This window comes from Chlamydotis macqueenii, chromosome 1, assembly GCF_036417535.1.
Source record: "Chlamydotis macqueenii isolate bChlMac1 chromosome 1, bChlMac1.mat, whole genome shotgun sequence".
Taxonomy (NCBI): domain Eukaryota; kingdom Metazoa; phylum Chordata; class Aves; order Otidiformes; family Otididae; genus Chlamydotis; species Chlamydotis macqueenii.
The window spans coordinates 196,582,823-196,602,937 of record NC_141556.1 but is presented as its reverse complement, the minus strand read 5'-3'; the positions used below and the strand labels follow the sequence as shown (position 1 = coordinate 196,602,937).

Below are 20,115 nucleotides of genomic sequence, written 5' to 3'. Positions count from 1 at the left end.
CTGGCTAAACACTGCCCTCCCGCAAAACTCAGCTGTCTGCTTACACACTTTTGTTATACAAATTTGTCTGCAAGAAATTAGTTAGTAGAGCACATGGATTTATTTGCATGAGGTGGATAAAAAAAGAAATCTCACTTTTTGTTGCAGCTCTCTTGTCCTGCAGGCATAAATTATGGAGTCATTTTGAGGTTTTTCAAGTAAGTAGAGTATGTTCTGGGAATTCCTGGGAGTTGCAGGCTGAGATCAGGTAAATGGAACATAATCGGATTTGCCAATCCAGAAAAAGAGATGCTTTAGTTTACACGTAGCTTCAGGAATTGGATGACTGAAAGGAAAGTACTAGAGAACTGCAAAACCTCAGTGGCTCAATAGATTATGTATGTTGGCAGCCTCCTTCTTGTCATGCAAGACAAGTGCAGAAAGTTTCCCACAGTTACAAGGAACCTCATGTTATCTTACTCAGAAGCCCATTTTCCTTTTTTAATCCTCACCTTCTTCTATGACAGACTTTTTATCTAAGCCAGTTTGCTTCCTGATCCAGCTTTCCAGTTAGGTGTCTCTTAAAAGCTATGTTTATGTTTTAGCAAGTGTTTGCTAATAGTTTGTGAGTGAACAACTGTTTGTTAATACTTAACATCAAGAACAATTAGCTACATAAACATTTGTTAACCTTCAAAATATCCTTCCATATATAAACCCTCTCCACACTACTCATGTGGAAAAGGTTGAGTATTAAATGCAGTTTGCGTTTGTTTGGAATTTTTTTTTTTTTAAAGAGATCATCACGTCATGGCTTTATATCAGTTTCACTTCAACTGTGGTGTGACATTTTCCAGTTTCTAGCCCTCTGGTTATAGCTGCTGCACCCTTGCCTTTAATTTGCATGGGGGGGGGGGGGGAGGCAGGGTGGTTCATTGGAGTTGCTTCAAGGCTCACAAACTGTTGACACAAGGCAGACATGAAATGCCTCATTGAACCAACTCCAGGCCCAATAAATGCAAACAATTCAAAGCTGAAACTATCTGGCAGCTGCAGCTGATTTGAGAAAATGTTTGTTGTGCCAGGAAAATATTTTCCTTCAGTGAGGTTGTCCCTGGAATACATTAGGAGCCACAAAACACAGAACAATACCCTTGCTAAAGAGATGATTGTTTTCTCTGTAGTATCACTTAAGATGATAGGTTGGAAAATTCATGTCATTCAGGAAGGCTGAGGAAAGCCTGAGATGCCAGTTATGTTTTACTAGCCAGTCAGTACATGAAGGTGTTTGTCCAAATAGGTGGAGATCTACATCTGTGACTAAACCTGAAATCATGTTAGGGAACATGAAAGCAGCAAGGGGAAAAGGGAAAAACGCTATAATGTGCTGAGAAAGTATAAGCACCCATTAATCTTTCTAGGATTAGGGAACAGCCATAAATACCTGGACTAGGAGACATGAGGGAGAGCTAGTCAATCCTACAGTACTGGCAGGAGCTAGCACTTGTTTTTGCTGTACTCCCAGCTGAGGAGGCTGCAGAACAATGAGCAGACCCGGAGCAGCAGCACAGCTCTGACATGGGCTGACGAGGGGCTTCTGCAACCTGAACCCAGCCACTCTGTTTCCCACTTCACTGCACGGTGCTAGGGCTGCACGATGCTTATAACCAAGGGAGAGTGGCAAAACCAGTCATCAGAGGTGTCTCCCACTTGCTGTGGAACAGAGGGGCACGGGTAGAGGGGTGAAGGCAACTCTGTGTTACAGCGACAGGCTAACTGTACAATATTGAGCTGGGAGCAACACCATTTTAAATGGGCAGTGCAGATCAGATTAGATCTTAATAGAAGCAATTCCTTGGACTTAATGCAACAGTATTTCTAGAAATGTTTAATTTGTCCTCGGGGAGGAGGTATCGACAGCTGTGGTATATTCTCTTCCACCTACAGCCATCAGCCTGTGCACAAGACCCCAGGTTTCGCCTGCCGAGTGTCACATTCATACCGACAGCAGGGCATTGAGCTGTCCTGCTGCTGCACAGTGCTGGTTCCTGCAGCGTAGCACGTGTGCCTCTGTGGTCATAAATGCCCCTGGAAAAACAGCATGGTGATAACTTCACCCCTGTTTGCTCCAGTAAGAGGTCCATCCATGAGACATCCACAATAAAGCAAGCCAATCGCCACTTGACACTAAAGGATTTTTTTTCATAATCCTGTTACAGAAAAAAAAAGAGAGATTTTGCTGTCACATAATATTTCTTAAAGTTACTGTGATGGCACAAAGTACAAATTCACTATGAATTTGTGTGACTTGTAGCCTTCTCAGAAACAGCTCATTCCTCAGAAACAAGTATGACAAAAATAGCTCACCTACCATCATTGACGAAGGCTGTGAATGCCACTAGTCAAGCTCTGCCTGAGTAGCTGCCTGCGTTCACCAGGCTTTTAAGGGGGCAGCCAGTGGACAACGGGCTGCTCTGTTGAGTGCATCTACACAGATTTACATGTACTCTCATTTTCATAATCCTGCATCTTCACAGTGCCTCTTTTCAAAGCCATCTGACCTACATGTGAGAAGTAGCAGTTATTTTTTTTGGTGAACTGAATTTCTTGGTGCAACTAAATGGTACACTTATTTTTTTCACATCTCTGATTAAGTTGTCTTTTAATTCTGAGGTAGGAGAGCCCAACAACACACCTTTACCAAAATGAAGCAGACAACTGAAGCAATTAATAGCAAAGTAGCACCATAGTTGAAGCTCGTATTTGAAGAGCACGTTCTAATTTAGGTGAATGGCGGGGGAAGAATATCATCCCTCCTGGAAATCGTACCTGTCCCATTTGAAGCCTGTATGTAGTTAAAAATAAAGTTTCAGGAATTACTTAATTGTCTCCATCTGCTTGATGTGCAAGACATTGAAGTAATAAACATAAACCAGTTTACAATTGTGAAGTATAGATTTGTGCCAATACCTATGCATTTAATATTCTGGTTTGCTTTATTTTGAAACTGGCCACGTAAAAGTAAAGTAATAGCGTAGCCTCCTGGAAAACAGCTGAACCCAGCTGTATGTCACCTGTGGGCAGGCATTTTCAGTGGGAATTCTGGCTTTATTAGGCTCAGCAGCATGGATGGCTTCTGCTCTGAAAGGCAGAACTGTATCAGCTGTGGGCTGACAGAGGCTGTCAGAAGAGCCCGGTCTCCCTTCCCTCTGTGAGCGCTTCCTCTGCTGCACTTCTCTGGTTTTAACAACACCTATTACCAGTCTGATAAAAACCAAGGCATGTGAAAGAGAGAGAAAACTGGTATAATAAACCTCAGAAACATTATGTAGAGGGAGAGGGAGGAGGAAGCAGCACATATAAAATGTGAGGGGGAAAAAGCCTTAGGAAGTGAACAGATCTCTTGGAAAGTGGGGAGGACAGCAACAGTGGCTTGGACAGGTATTTACGAACCAGCGTTGTGTCCAGCTCAGGAAGGACAATTCTCTGAGCATTGAGAGAGGATTACGTTCCATCTAAGTTATTCCTGCTCATTTGTTTCCTCCACCAGATAGGAAATTCTGCATCCAAACAGCAGAAATCCACAGAAACATGAGTATTATCTCCACCTTATTAAAAGCCTTGTTTCACAAGCATAGTTAAGTTTTTCCCCACCAGAAAATTTCTCAATACTTCATTATAGGTGCTTTGTTTTGTAGATGCAGCATTTCTGTTAGCCTTTTACACAATCCCAACATATAAATATGGCATATAAAATCACATACTTAGGTTTCGTATAGTATATTCATAGCTGATAACGCTGATGAGTGCCTTGGAATTTATGAACCAGCTTTCACCCCAAAGTACAAAATAGTGTAGTCAAAAGGTTAATAAAACCTAACTTTAAAAATTCCCAGTTAACAAAAATCTCTACTATCCCAAAGTGAAGTTTTTCTAATCTGTCATCTGTTTTGACTGAAATATAGCCCAAAACTTGTATAAAAAATTTAACATTTGTCTATTAGAAACAGCAGGAGTTTATCAACACATTCTATTATACCTCAGTGGCCTTGTAAGATTCAACGATTTCTAAGATGCTTCTATTCTACTGCTCTGCTGCTGTCTGTGGAACAGGAGGCAAAGATAAAACTGGGCAACTGGAAAAAAAGGACTGTTCTTGTACCTACAAACTTGTCATACCTGTAAGTCATCTTTAGCTTGATAACTGAAATCTGTTAAAAAGTGGACACTGTATTTAATCAGATCCATGATGATTCAAGATTTAACAGACTCTCATGTGTGGGTCACATTACTACAGAAGTATCTCATAACCAACAGTAACTCAGAACCCATGAACACAGTCTCAAGCAGTAATGCAAGGACTGGCTGATGTGTTGCATTTTTATTCTGTACTTACTCTGTATTTCAGGTGATTTGGCCTGACTATAATGTATAGGATTCTTAATGAAATGGTTTATACCACCTCTGAAGATTAGCTTAACTAGTAAATACAAAGAGACTAATTGTTTTTTTTAAAGCTCATTACTTTCTGTTGCTGTAACATATAAACGTCACAAAATAAATGCACCGTACTTCTGCAAAGAGATGTTTAACAACTTACATTATTTTTTCTCTAGTACAGCACACATACACAAGTTTACATGGTGGTAAGTGATGACAAAATAGATCTTATCTTTTACAAAAAGAAAGTCTGGGTTTGTGACAAGGCTTTGGAGAAAAGGGGAAACAATAGGCACAAGTTTTTTAAAAGCCAGTCTGGCAACAATAGTGGCTAGTAGGTCTTATCTCACCTGGCAACTGGCAGGTATTTTTGATTATTATTAAAAGCAACTGGAGAGGCCTCCCCAGAAGGAGACCCATTTTCTCTTGTAATTATCCTTTATAAAAACATCAGCCTGCTGGATAATGACTCTGAAAACACGTGACATGTTCAGAACACACATCTCTCAAGATTGAAAGGAGACCACTATTCATGCTGTTTCAGCAATCCACGAGCTACCGAGTAATCTCTTCTGATACAATTATGATTCTGATGTCTGTCAGGCAGCACCTATGTGTTGTTTTAAGTCAACCAGCTAAAATAACTTCAGAGAGGTCACTGAAGAGTCCTTGAATGGTAAAAAACCTACCAGTTAGCGTGAAACTCTAACAGAAATTACCCATTATCCAGCACCTGCACTGTTTGGTCCCCATTTACCCAACAGGTAAGGTACAAAACACAGTAACTGCAAATGCTTACACATTTAAAACTGAGAGCCTATCACATTGTGTTGGTTAAAGCTATCCCAGAAAACAGTATTTGAAGCTGAATATTTCAGCATTAAGAAATGTGGAGTCACTGATAAAAATCAGAAAGGAGCTTGACTGAAGTTGTAGATCTTCTCATGAGAATCAGTCCAGTCCAGAAGCATAATTCACATAACACCGAAATTCATTGCCTAAATTTCGTGAGTGTTTTGGAATAAACTTGCATATTTTCACACCAAGATGCTTTGCTGCCTGTTCCTCCATGATTGCACCTGCAGCAAAAATAATTTGTATTTGATGAGAAAAACAGTAACAGAATGTTTGGGCTTTTTTAATAGCTCCTCCCAAACGCATCTACATAGAGCCTGCTTTTTTGAGGAAGCAAGGCCTAAAGCAGCTACACTGTCAGCCCTCCTTAACAACTGAATCTATTGGGGAATCTAAAATAAATGGAAGACACCCCAAGGAAATGAATGTCCAAGAAGTTCCATAAAAATAGGTAGAGGGTAAGATCAGTGCCCCTTTTATAGAAAACAGAAACTTGAACTCAATCTTCTTGCTACATGCCAAAGAAATTACATGGTAAGGAGCCATGGGAAATGCAAACAGATTACATATACTCCTCCACTTTAATAAACTGCATTGTGATATTTACAACTACACACTGAGAAATCACTTCCTTAAGCAGTATTTCTCAAACTCTGTAAACTGAAGGACCACCTATCCATTTTAGGGAAGACATTCTGAGAACCATCCTTGTGCATGACTGCCATGAGCAATTAAACAAAGAAGTAGGCTTTCTATGGCCATATATTATTTTCATTTTTCTTTATTTTGCCTGCTTGGTTGACTTCCCTTGAATTGTATACACAAAGAGTTTTTGTCCTTTATTTTTCTGCAAAAGTTTCCTGGATGTTTCCTGTCTCTTAATAAGAATACAGTTTAAAAAACACCGTGGCTAAGGCAGATGCTCATCGCTTCTTAAACCAGCAAGTGCATCTTAATGAAGAAGGACCTGGAAGTGCAGCTGGTAAGTTACACGGTTTCACTGCTTTTATCAGTGGTTTTTAATTCCTCCTGCTGCATTTCAGTGCCTAAGATCTCCTTACTTGAATCACAGTGGCAGAATCCCCTCATACATTTGTTCATATTACAATTTCTATATGTACTGGTAAGGAGAGGCAATATGAAAAAGAAAAAAAAGTTGACTTTGTTTTTCTTTTCAATACTTAGCTAAAATCATCCCACTTTACTCAGCAAAGGCCATTCCAACCTATTTGTCATTCCTTCTACTTAGCTCACCTTAGATGCTGAGTAGCATATGGCAGCTGAAATCCTGCAGCTACCGATATGTTTTAAAAAAATCACAAATTTGTAAGGTTATTCAATATGACACTAACAGTAAGTTGCACCTACGTTTGTTATACCCAGACTTCAATCATTGCAATTACAGAGAGTGGCCCTTTTACAATTAAAAAAATATTTCTGGAACTCTGCAGCAAGATCTTCTAATTCTTCAAAATTTAGTAAAACTCATAATGAAACTCATATGAAAAAAGTACTGACTTCAACTATTAAAAAACCCAATGCCTTCAGCTTAAAATAAAGGTTGAACTAAAGTATTCCAGTAAAAAGCTTAGGATACATATTCCTCCTTGAATTAATGATTAATTATTGTTACTGAATTAGTAGTTTTCACACTTGATTAAGTTTGTATTTTGAGAGAAAGAACAAGATGCTAATATTTTTATTAATTATACCTGTGCAAAGCAGAATCTTTCCTTTTGTTAAGTATTTGATGGTCTCTGCAGTTTTTTGAAGACATTCCTCAGACAGATAGGGTGGATCTGCTATTACAATGTCAAAACTGTGTGGCAGGAGATTTTCAGGTAAGTTCAAAGGGTGGTTGTAATCATAGAAGATAAATTCTTCTCCATATATAGAAAACCTTCTGTCGTACTCCAGTATACACACTGAAAAATCTTTACCATCCTGTTCTTTCAGTTTCTGGTACACACTTGGTGCACTAACACATGCTATCCTGAAAAAGAGACAGTAACGTAGAATATTAATTTAAAAGGCAAACAACAACAGTAACAAACCCTACAGCAGTCCTCAGGGCTGCTTTGAGAAAACATTTTAAGCATTAGTCCCAAAAATGTAATCTATTCTTTCTCCATTTTAACCAATAATTACTTTAATAACAGACTTCTAAGTATTAAAGCCATTACCTATTCAACCTCCATCCTGCACAAAGACCTTAAGCTTAACTACAGAGAAAATCTTATTTCACAACAGCAAGGAAATACACTTGAAAACTTAAAATTAAAAATAACACTGTACAGAAACAGGAAGAAAACCAACTTTTTCCATCTGTTGTACAGAAACATTGCCTGAAAAAAATTGTAAGTCATTAATATGCTCTGGAGCTCTTGGTATTTCTCAAAAAATAAAAAGACTCATAGTAAACTTTTACAAGGCAAAGCCTACAACATCCAATGAAATGCTAAATGGTAAGATGAGTATGAACTATTAAATAAATCAATAACAGCAAAGCATTTCTGCAATATCTCAATTGAACAAAGATGAAGTACAATGAGTAATGAATTAAAATGCATGTTATGCCTACACAATGAAACAAAACATTTACAGAAAAGAGATGTTAAATCTACAACGTAATTATGAAAACCTACCTGCCGCCTTTTCCAGCTGCCACAACCGCTTCATTAGCCAGGCACGCTGCAGTTTCATCACTGTACCAAAACTGGCTCAGTTGCTGAGGAAGGTAATGCACTATTACAAAAAACATCAAACCTTCTGACTGGGCTATCTGGTAAGTTACATTTGAAGAAAAACAAAATCCATAGCAACTCCTCAGTTCACAAACTGCAAAGCTGGAAAGGTGACTATTTTCCTGACAGTCTTTTTACTTCTGTAATCCAGCAACACACAGCATGTAGCTTACACCATGTTTCCAAAGCATTTACTGCAGTATCAGGAAAACCAAGTAATGCAAAATCACTGACAAGGCTAGTTCAAACCCAGTGTGCAGATGCACAATATTTATGTGCTCTTAAACTGAGTTACTTTAGCAGAAGAGGAAAAAGGAACTTGAAAAGTGACAGTATAGAAGGAAATAAAGGATAAAAGTACTAAATCAGAAGAGGTCAGAAAAAGCAAGAGTTAAAAGAAAAGCCAACCCAGAGACAAATCAAAAATCAGTCTGTCAGAAGAAAAAAAAAGCAGCAAAGCAGCCATCCACAAAACCAAAGAAATAAAACACAAAGAAATACGACGTGAAAGGCAAGATCACTTGATCTTTTACACTATGTTTGTCTCAAACTTGGGGAAGAATTTTTACTACCTTCACATGCCAGGCTAGAGTTAAAATTTCCAGAAGGGACAGATGCTTCTGTTGGCAGCTTTATTCCTTCTCCATGTAATTTCAGTTTGTACCCCTCATGCACATGTACAACAGACAACTATACCCAGATCCAATATTAAAGCAAATATCCCTACAGCATTATTGTCCATGAATAGTTTGATTTTTCTACTCCAGGAACATCTTGATTGTTCCTCTTTTTAATTTCATTTGATTATCCACCCACAAAAGAAACTCAGTAAAGGCTACTCCTCTAACCGTGCTTCATTCACTGAAGTTTATAGTTTCTTACCCAGTCTTCTTCTATTGAGCCAACGGAATATTGATTAAACCCCTGGGAGGTCTTCATGCCCTCTCTCTGCTGCTGTTCCAAATAGAACTCCTGGAGGGCAGCCAACGTATGGGATGAAAGCTGGGGAATGTCATTATCATCATCATCCATTTTTCTAGACGTCAACCAGAGGAAAAAAACCAAACTAGTTAAATTAACCCTTTTCAGAGGCGAATGCTTTTAATAACGGCATAGTCTCCTCAGGTAAAACAAACCGCCACCCACAATGCAGAGTTAGTGTAACAGCTAACTAGAAAAACCTCCTAAGAAGAGAAAACATATTGCCTCTACTTAGGAGCTCTTAAACCAGTGAGAGGCAGATTGGAAACAACATGTCTCCAGAGAGAACTTGGGAACAGCAGCAACACTGTTCCCTTTCTGTACAACACGGATTTGGCCTGTATTCTTACAGGGAAGTTGTCATTACAGTTCTTGGTTTCCGGAACCCATACATCTTTTTTGTATCAGTCTGCACAAAAAAAAACCCCATACCCTTAGTGGATTTGGCAAATCCTATAGAAATTATTCCCTTCCCTCCTAGAAATGATGGTAGCTACTGGTCATTCCTGCCCATGCTCAAAAGTCACACAATTCTGACTCAAAATGAAGTAAACTAGCATTCTAGAAGCAGCATCACCTGGCTTTAACTTCCACGCCATAAAAAGATTCCTCTGAATGCCAGAAACCTTCTCCAATAAAAGCTGGCAAGCTCAAGATGTTTTTCTAACATAACACTAGTGAATCGACAATTTGTGTATTTTGTGTGTAAGAACACGGACGTCACTGGTGTCAAACAGACACGCTATATACGAACGGAAAAGCCCAGCCATTTTCAGAAAACTCTTGAAGTGGGTGATGCTGGGCAGCACCCCTGAACCCTGCTCACCCGGGCAGCAGAGCAGCACCTGCCCCAAGGGGAAGCCGAAGCGTTTGTGTCCTTCCCAGAAGGGACGGTGCCACCTCGTGGAATGGAGGCGAGGAAAACAAGAGCCCAGCGTGTCAGAAGTGCTGGAGAAAACTCCAGAATTCAGAGTCTCCTACCCTTCCACCCTTCCCTCCATACTGCTCGCCTTTGCAGAGCTTTCAAACCATTTCCAAAAACTCAGCATCTCCCTGATTGCTGGAAAAGTGCCACCACTCACCCGCCACTGCGAGATAACTCGTCAGTGTTCGCTAGAATACCTACTCTGCCGTGGCACTGACACGGTACGCACCAGCACGTGATGAGCAAAGCTCGCGGCTTTTCCAGAGTGTTGTTCAGTGACCTGCTGGCTCCTCAGGCCAGGCTGGCCAAACAGGGAATTGTTCAGAGCCTGCAGACCCACCTGTGCCATCAGCCTCACGCTGGAGGAGGTTTGCAGAGTCAAGCTACCTAGTAAAACCAAAATCACTAATTTTGTCCCTAGTTTTTTTTTTTGTGGACTAAACCATAAATGCTTTAAAATTATTTATATTATTAAATTATGTTTTATTTAACATATTTACTACAAAAATGACTGGAAATTCACACAGATAATATAGTTTCTAGCAACAATGCTCTAACAGCATGCAGTGCTACAATCCATTCTAGGCCCTATACAATAACTTTTTTTTTGTGAGGACAGATGTTAGAAGTTTAAAATCACTCCTCATCTCACAACTTTCTTTTTTATTAAGTGTATCATACATGTAGTAATCTGGTTTGCTGTTATCCCTTAGGCAAAGACACATCTATGCTTTGACACTAAGAAACTGAAACAGATGTAAACTTGTAGTTCTTAACTCAAAAGTTTAAATAGTTTTGATTTTATGTGCAGTGAGCCCATATAGGCATTTGTAAGGCTAAATCCATGCCCATGAAATTAAACCCTCAGAGATAAAATTGCTGATGAAGCATTACCCATTGTTTTAGTAGATAAAAATTTATACAGCTGTATTTTTTCTATTAATTTTTCTAGTTGATTTGTAATAGTCTTCTTTTTGGTTGGTAAATTAAAGCCTTAGGAACCAAACAGTAATTAACTGTGAGGTTGCAAGGAGAGGTAACTCAGAACATATGGCAGAAATATTATGTACATCTATTAAGAACACCTTCAGAATTCAAGATATTTTTCTGAACATTCATATACCGTCTACATATACTGACTTAGGTCATTAGCATGAAGTTATTTTCATGCTCAAGAACTCCATCAGGAAACTATTAAAGTAAGTGAGTTTATGTGAACGAGACTTGTAACTCCTTTGGCTTCAAGGGAGTAGAAAGTTCTACTGTTTGAAAGCCTCTCTGTATGCCTCCCAGAAAGCTGACTGCTCTCAATTCGAGAAAAAACTCTGAAAACTTTGGGGACGATGGCAGGAAGCACGGAAAAACACAGTGCCTCTGGGAACCTTTAAACTCTGTGGGAACCTTTAAACTCCTAAAGCCCCTGAGGCTCCAACCGCCCCAGGCCCTGAGTCCCTCCAGGAGCAGCCTGCGCTCTGTCCTCACGCAGACTCCCTGTGAAAGCCACATGGGGGGACAGGGTTGTATTTTAGGAATGCCCTGGGATTTGGGGCACTCAAAACACATACCGGGCTGATACAGCCATATTACCTGCATTAAACCTTTGTATTAATAGGAATGTAAGATTTAAAACTAGCAACATGGCAAGTCTTCTTTACTATTAAGTCTTACCTTAAGTGTTGCATTTGTACCTAATTAAAAAGCAAAGGAATAGAGAAACCAGTTCTCCAAGAATAGCTTGAGAACACCACACATACAGAGTTTGGAAAAATAAGACTCATGGTAAAGTCAAAGTTCATCTAAAGGAAAGCAGGAAAAAAAGGGGGTAAGCTCCAACAGATACAGGAACAGGCAGGGTTGTGTTCATAGGGTAAAATGCCAAATTTGAATGCCACTGGGCTCTAAAGGGCCAGATCTACCCATAAAATGGGAAAAGTGAGGTGACTACAACTACACCGCATGGCCTACAGCTCACACAGCGCAGCAGGTAGGATGAAGGGCGTGGAAGCGCCTGCAGACTCCTTAGTCCTTTCCCCTCCGCACAGCTCAATCTCTCATTTATTAGCTGATGAACTGTTCAGGTAAACGTCCCCACTACAGAATGAAAGCTCTTCAAAGAAAACAAAAATAAATAAAAAGAGATAATACCAAGTGAAAATAGTAGCACAGGAGACTCCAAAGCCTTGTCTACACAAGAATATCGTACCTATTTAACATTAGTTTCCAGCTGTCAGGTATGAAAACTCTAATTTTATATAGCCAAATTCTAAAGTGGAGGAAAAATAAACAAGTTAGAAGAAATACTATGGAAAAATTAACTCACTCAAAAATTCCGACAGTGTTTGGTCCCCTGTACATTTGGTTCACCCATAATCATGAAATTATGATCACCTGTAAACCAGTAGTCTTAGAGATAGTGTGGCTTCTATGCCCAAATGTAACTGTGTGCCCCTGTGCAGAGAAGTTTGGAAACCTGCAGTCACCAGGTCAGTTGAGGCAAGTGCCCCATGTGCCCTTGCACCATTGCTCACCCCACAAAGACACAAAACGTAGCTTGCTCCAGAGGTCAGATCCTTCTAGATGCACAGCACCACTCGAGGAAGCTCCTCTTCTGTGGGAGAAGGCAGGCAGGAGGTGAGGCGAGATCCATATTTACAAAGCCACCTCAAAAAATACTTTAATTGTAAAGTGCACAACTGCTTCTTCAGAGATTTTACCAACAGTTTGCACCAAAGGCGACTGGCTGACATTTCTCTGCCAAAAAAGGTAGCGTCAGCCTAACTCATGTCTGTAAGTCAGGCTTCCCCAGCGGCCCACGTAACTTGGAAACACCGTTTGGTCGGTGTACAAGCAGAAGGACTGGTTCCGGCTCTGCCAGTTTCCAATGCTCATACTTTATGGTACCCTAAATATGTCACCTCATTGTAATAAAATGTCCCTTAGCAGAGGGGAAAAGGAAAGACTCCTGAAAGTCCAGGGAGTAGGAATACACCTGGAAAGCCACGCTGTTCATCGATGGGAGGGGAGGAGGAGGAGGATGGTATTAGCCTCTTAGATCTTTTACCAAGAATATAAAAAGCACAGGTTCAACTTCAGAAAATATTTTATTCTAGAGTAACTTGGATCTCAAGACAAATAGCATGAAACAGAGTTAAATATAGTTGTATTTTTCCCAAGCCACCCAAGTCAGTACTTGAGACAAACAGCTCATCATCTGCAGTGTCTGCAACACATACCAAGAAAAGCTGGACGATGGTGTGCCACCGCAGTGAAAATCACCTGGAAGGGGCTGCAACCACCTGCCTGGAGGTGAACAAGTCCCCATCAGAGGTACTGGACACGTGCCCTACTACCTTAAAACCAGGGAGGTACTGCGCTCTGCTCAAGCTTCAGCTCCTTGATGCATACAGGGATCCAAATCCCCCGTCCCCAGACAACGATCAGAGGAGTAGCCAAACTAACCCACACATAGGTGCTGAGGGAGTCTGTCCAAACCATAATAAAAACCCAGACAGAGAAAGGATCTCTCCTACTGGAAACAATTTTTCAGATCTTTAAATCCTAAAAAGAGTTGATTGTCAATGACTTGACAAGACACTGGGAGTATCGACAAATGTGTTTTCACAGGAATGACTGACAGGACAAACAGTATGAAATACATCAGTCTAAAGTAATTCATACAAAAAAAAAGTCCTCCTGATAGCTAGTGTGGTCCAGCCAGAAGAAATGGAGAAATGCTAGGCCATACCCACACCTGTTTTGTAGACTCTTCTAATACAAATCAAAACTTCTCAAATCTGAGAGATCATCCGCCAGTGCAGCCAGGCAGCTTGCTCCCCTGCAGTCCACTGGGAAAAAACTCAGAACCTCAAGTTTTTGGGGCCTAGATGCCATGAAACAGAACAGCCTCTGAACACGATGGCCGAGCCAGAGAATGTCAGAAAAGCAGAACTGACTAACCTGCACGCAAACCTGAAGCCGTTTTCTTACGTACCAATGGTTTTGTGGAGTAGGGAAAGAGGGATAAGGCAGGATTTGTGCACCAGGAGCAGATCATCTGCCACAGAGCTGAGAATTTCAGATTAAGTCTGGAGAACTTTCTGTTACAATCCACGGCAAATGGTTCACAAGGAAAGCTGCACTAGTTCAGATCAAGGGTCATTCTTCTACCTTTAAGTCAGCCAAAAGCAGCTGTTCCAGAAGGACTGGAATAAGGCAAGCCTATGCAATACTTCCCCACTCTATACTCTCCCAGACTTTAACTACTTTCCACTAAGGGAGTGGTTTCTGCATCTGAAGTGATTTATTCTGGGAATGCAGTTCTCTTAGAGACATTTGTCCAGTATCCCTTAAATTCACACAAAGTTTTAAAATCTATAACGTTGGCTGTTAAGAAATTTTATTTTATAAGTACCTCTTCTTTCTGTGAACATGGCTAGTAGCATTAGTGATGCAAATACTTTGTGTATTGGAAGAGAAAACGAATTGTAGAGTCCTTATACACTCTCTCCACACCACTCCACGTCATTTCAGACACCTGTAAGGCATCCCCCTTCCCTCACTGCAAGCTGGCTCTTTTCCAGGCTGAGGGGTCTTAACCGACTCCACTGACAGGCTGACAAAGTCTTTCCATGCATCTGCTCATCCTTGTTAAACACTTCTAATACACCCTTTTTGGAGATGGACTGGAACTGTAGACAATATCTAAACTATGCATGATCACATATCTGTACTGTGTTTTTATTATGTTTTCTGTTACAGTTTCTTTTCCTAAAAAATCCTAACAATTGATGGGTTTTTTCTGGCTGCCACCAAACACTGATACAATGTTTTTGGAGAATCACATACCATAACCTCAAATTCTCCTGCCTGAGCGGGAATGGTTTCTGATGAGAGCACGATTAAAGTAGAAACTACAAAGAAATTTGAAGGGATCTGCCAAGATACCAGCACATACAGCACAAAACCAAACAGCAGTTCTGGTCCCTTCATACTGAAACTAGAAAAGGTTCGAGAAGGGTAGCGAGACATCCAAAGACTAGAATAGCTTCTGCAGGGGAATGACTACCAGGAAGTAACTGAGAAGGGCTAAGGCAGGGCCTGTAATCGTGAGCGGCATGAACAGCACGGGCAGAGATCAACTGCTGCTTTCCAAGGCAAGAACTGGAAGGCTACAAGTGTGTGCTGCAAGAGCCTGGTTCAGAAAAAAAACAGGAGCTGGTTCGTGACACAAGGTGTTGCTGAGCTACAGAATCCCTGTCCGTGGCAAAATCTCATAGCGCTTCAGAGTCACACAGACAAAGTTATAAAAGAGAAAATCTCAGAGGATTACTAAATATGCAGACACTGCATCGGATTAAAAAAGTAAGGTCTGGAGGCCAGGTGGCTGCTTGAAGGACAAGGGAAGTATGGTGCATTCTAGCCCAATTCCCATCGCTTTTAATAAGCAGGCCAGAGAGGGAGAGCCGACTGGGCTCAGAACCGCTGTTCCCCTCCTGCACGTGAATGATGAAACACAGACAGTTTCTGGGTCAGAAGCCCCCCTTTTCCTGTTCCCTTCTGTATTTAATTGCTTTCAGTGCCCACTGCTGCCAGTGCGTAACTCCCGCGCCTCCCCTGGTGCGAGCGCTCAGCCTCGGCAGCTGCCGCCCACCAACCGCCTCCTCGGCCGCCGTCCGCCCCACGGCGCCAAAGGGCAAAGAGCAGCCGGCCCCAGGACGCGCCGCGCTGCCCCCCCGCCGCAGCAGCCCCTTCCGCCTCCCGCAGGCCCGCGCCACTAAAGGTCCCCCCGGGCCGCCAACGCCACAGGAAGGCCACGCGGGCGAACGGGCACGCGGCCCGGGCCCGAAGCACTCCCGGTCTCGCTCCCGCCCTCCCTCGCCCCACTCACCGGCCGCCAGATCCCTCCGCGCACGCGGACCTCCCCCGCCCCGCCCCAGCGCCGCGCGCAGCGGTGCCGCGCGCCCCCTGCCGGGGATTTCGTGAAAGCGGGGGCGGAGCGGCGGCGGCTCCTCCAACGGCCGCCACGGCCACTGGCGGGGCCGGGCACCCCTCCCGCCCGTCCCCGCTGAGGGGGCGCCCGGGCTGAGGCAGTGCCGTGCCCCCCGCGCCCGTCCCGGCCACTGGCACGCTCCGGCGGGCGCTCGCCTGCGCGGCCGTGCGGTCCGAGCCGGGGCCGGAGGCGCCAGGGCCGGGGCGCAGCCACCTGAGGGGCCAGTAGAGAACTGTGGGCATTTTCATGTGGTTTTAGAAGACTTCCAAGTAGTCTGGATCTGGGATTCAGTGCATTATCCCTTTTGTCTTTGAAAGGTCTTGCCAAAAAAAGTCTTCTTCCCAGCATAGAGGATTGTCCTACATGGAGTGCACCTATATCCATTCATGTTAAGTCCACTGGTATAATTTAAAATTTAAAAAAAAAAACAACTTTTCCCTGCATTGCTGCAAAGTGACAGGTACCTGGCACCTGCATAATATTACTGAGTTCAGTAAGAAATCGGGTTTAGATTCTACAAAGAAGTGACACTTACATATTATACTGCTATTTCACGCACGTTTGTAAAGCATTTTTGTGGAAAATGTTCCGCACAGGGCTGATAATGACAAGAGAGAGGAGACTGGGCAGACACACGCTCTCAATCCAGATTTCCCGGAGCAACAGTGCCCCCCCCCCCCCCGGCCCCGTGATGAGCGGTTCCTCCTCCCCAGAAGGGTTTCAGAGATCATGTAAGGGCACACGGCTGTGGGGGCCTTGCAGGGGGCGGGCAGGGCGACGTTATTTAGGTTGTGATATCGGATACTACGTGGCAGCAAACAGACAGCTCGGGACCTTGCTTGAATCTGCGTTACAAGACTGTTCTAGAAGGAAAGCTCAGGAGGAGCTCGAGTGAGCCTGTAGGAAGGAAAACAGGTTACATCCTGCAATGCAATTTCTTGGCGATTTGAGGACAAGTGAGCCACAAATATGGGAACACCTGTAAAGTGCACCCTGCAAGAAACTGCTTATTAATAATTAAGTTATATTGTTTCCTAATCTTTTTTTTTTTTCAGCGAGGTACTTCTAGTTAAGCTGCCTCCCCTATCCTTTCACTGACAGACCCATGTCACGCAGCAGTGACACCCGTGTCTCCAAGACAAACCTGACAACATAGACCACTACTACGTTACTAATACATTTGTTAGTATTCCACGTCAGACCAGATCAGGAACAGAGCATGAAATAGGTTTTAAAAACACAGTCCTACCCTGGAAAGTAACAGCAACTTACTACTCATACGGCTTTTGTGGTTTGATGCTTGAATTTTTATTTTATAGTCTATTGTATTTTTTCTTTACTAATTAAGTCTATACTTTTCAGTCCTCTTGCTGTAACACAAGCCATAGCCACAAGAGAAAGTATAATCAGTTTTAAATAATATGAAAATAGATTATTACATTCCAATTGTAGAATCTTTGGTGTTGCCATGAAGTCTTTTTCCCCCCACTGAAATACTCTACTTACAGAACAACCTGCAACATCTCATCTTTATAAGAGAGGCTTACTACACTTTTTCTTTCAATACCAAGCTGTTCTCCTACAGATGCAGGATAAAACGTGCGTTAGAGCCCCACGGGGCAGCTCTGTGGGCCAGGTGCATCACAGCTTCCTAAGACCTTGGTCATGGCATAGGTCAGCCTTTTAAAAGCTTGCAGTCGCTCTCTGCATTCAAGTACAGTAATAAGTTTTCATCCTCACTACTTAAGTGACCACTAGTCACTTAATAGCACCTAGTGGTATTGACATTTGAAATGGGTTTTAGAAATAATAAAAAAAAAAACTGAAACAGAATTACCAGTATCTATGCCTTTGTACATTTTAATATCCCCATTGATTGCACTGTGCCATATTGCCCCTGATTTATGCTGTTCTCTCAAAAAATGCCTTGAGATACATGCTCACATACAAACTTGATGGAATTTTCTGGCCAGAGCCTTGTCATGCTTTTTCCCCCCAAAGATGTAATCACTCTGCCATCACAAGAAGTAAGAAGGAAAATATAAAATATATTTAGCAAAACCAGTAAAATTAAAGTAGAACAGAAAACGCAGTCAAGTAGCAAACATATGTACAGCAGCAGATTTTACAGTTTTTCCTACACGTATCTCCGCACTTATTTCTCACACACTTTTTAAGGAGAAGGAAGAAAATAGAAATAAGTTAGTGTTAAGAAAGAAAACTTTTTTTTTTTTTCCTGAACAGTAAATGGGGTTTATCACTGTTTTTCTTGCTTTTGAAACTCCAATTCAGACTATATATACTTTAAGAAAAATAAGTGAAGGACACAGTTTTCTCAGTCCCTAGAATAAAATTACACAGTCCTCCTTTCACAGACTATACTGGTATCTTAAATAGTTACACTCACAGATCTAGACATTATCTGGCCAGCTTAAGGTATGTAGGTAACAAACATTTTAACCAAGATACAAAACAAGTATCTGATTTTTCCAGCTTTCCTGAGGCTGAGTGAATTGTTTAAATACATGTGCGCTTATCAAAATCCATGTTACAGTACATTATAACAGTAGTTTGTTAAGAAATCATGAAAGTGCATAACAGCCTAAAGCAGGCAAAAAGTACTTCAGAAGAACAGTCTTTCCTTAAAGTGGCAGAAGAATGTAAGCCTTCCCCAAAGCAGTGCTGATCTTGTGTGAGGACATCAGTGATCTTCCTAAAGACTCCACAGTGTGGTGGTGGGGTTTTGGCTTTGGGTTTTTTTTTCTCTGAGTCACAACAATCATTTGAATGAACAAAAGACCATGAGAAGTATCGGTGCAGTTCTAAAATTAAAGCAAATGTCCTGACAACTTACTAAATGAAGTTATGAATGAGGCTTTCAAATCAGTACTCGTGTTGGAGTCTAGTGATGACTTCCGTTCAGTAAACACCGAACACAGATACTGGAAGCAGTCTGAATATGCCACAAAAATAAACTGCATCATCCACAACAATAAGTTAAAGCAAATCAAACATACACGCATTCACCAACATGAGTAGGTCAGACACGGAGCGGAAGAAAAAGGAAAGTACATCACACCCAAAGCTCTGCCTACCTCTAATTTGCAAAGGCAACAAAGCATCAGAAAAATCAAATCTGGTAACATCTGATAGATGTTAAGGTGAAAAGGTGTTCCATGGGATTCAAATACAGATGGGAAAAAAACTAGTAATGAGTTCCGTATCAGTCACAGTGGATAACTTCAGTGTTTTCTTCAGAGCTGTAGATCTGTTTGGAATGTTTCCCAAAATAAAGAAGATTTTATTGTTTAATTAACAATACTCACACCAATAGTATCACATTTCATGCAATTCCAAAATAGCACTTTATGTTTTCCCCAAAAATGTGTTGATGAAATGCAGGCTTTTACTAATCCTTGTCAGGATGACACGGGTTACCAAGTTACTTGCATTATGGATTTCTTTTTCTTCTTACAGATTAGTTTGTGGGGTATGTTTTGGTTTGTTTTCTTTCCACATAAGGTTGCAAACTTTTTTTTTTTTTTTCACTTTCTTCTCCTCCTCCTCTCTTCCACTTCATGTACGACCTCCTCCACGGTTCACCTGCCAGACAAATTCCACTTGGAAGGCTGACCTTTCCTACTTTTCTGTTTGTAATACCTGGCAAATCAGTGAAGGAAAAAACCCACCACCAACTCCACCACTCACAACTGAAGCAAATCTAAGTTTCATAAAGGCAAAATTGATGGGTTTTGCATCCACTTACACAAACAAGTGTGAATAAAGGCTTTGTATTCAGATCATTCAAGTTTATTCCAGACCTCATATTTAAGGTAAAGCAGAATAGTTCAATTTTCTACATGAGAGCCTCTTGGATACGCTGCTGCTGTTAATCTTACCAGCTGCTTTCAGGGATTTCCTCAGTTACCTTAAATGGTTCTGTCCTTCACCAAAACATTCACTGAACTAAACCAGGCCAATATAAATATCTAACTGCAATAATTTTACTTCTGAAACCAGTAAAATTCTAGTGATACATACAGCCAAGATGTATAGCAAGCTGTCACCACCATAGTTGTCACATAGTTTTACTTTCAGGATTTGTGAAGCTTTTTTTTTTTCTATCCCCCTCTTTAAAAAAAAAAACACAAAAAAAAAACCTAACAAAAAAAACCAAACCAAAACAAAAAAAGATGTGAGTG

At 41.4% G+C, this 20,115-nt stretch overlaps 1 protein-coding gene across 2 annotated transcripts; it reads right to left on the bottom strand.

Moving 5' to 3' along the window:
- Positions 1–4,560: 4,560 nt before the first annotated feature.
- EEF1AKMT1 (EEF1A lysine methyltransferase 1) lies at positions 4,561–15,844 on the bottom strand. Of its 2 annotated transcripts, none has more exons than XM_086742305.1 (5): positions 15,812–15,844; positions 8,901–9,054; positions 7,920–8,002; positions 6,987–7,267; positions 4,561–5,498 (listed from the first exon to the last, which is right to left on the bottom strand). In XM_086742305.1, the coding sequence occupies exons 2-5, from the start codon at positions 9,048–9,050 to the stop codon at positions 5,371–5,373; spliced, it is 642 nt and encodes a 213-aa protein (XP_086598431.1). In that variant the 5' UTR covers positions 9,051–9,054; positions 15,812–15,844; the 3' UTR covers positions 4,561–5,370. The 2 variants fall into 2 exon arrangements, with proteins under 2 accessions (XP_086598431.1, XP_086598440.1); XM_086742314.1 differs by lacking the exon at positions 15,812–15,844 and adding an exon at positions 10,154–10,176.
- Positions 15,845–20,115: the final 4,271 nt, after the last annotated feature.

Bases quoted from the DNA above. Each gene is read 5' to 3' on its own strand.
- EEF1AKMT1 (XM_086742305.1), bottom strand. From the start codon at position 9,050: ATGGATGATGATGATAATGACATTCCCCAGCTTTCATCCCATACGTTG. The intron at 7,268-7,919 runs GTAGGTTTTCAT...TCTCTTTTTCAG, and splicing joins GCAGCTGGAAAAGGCGGCAG to GATAGCATGTGTTAGTGCAC. The intron at 5,499-6,986 runs GTATAATTAATA...TTTTTGCTGCAG, and splicing joins AAAGATTCTGCTTTGCACAG to GTGCAATCATGGAGGAACAG.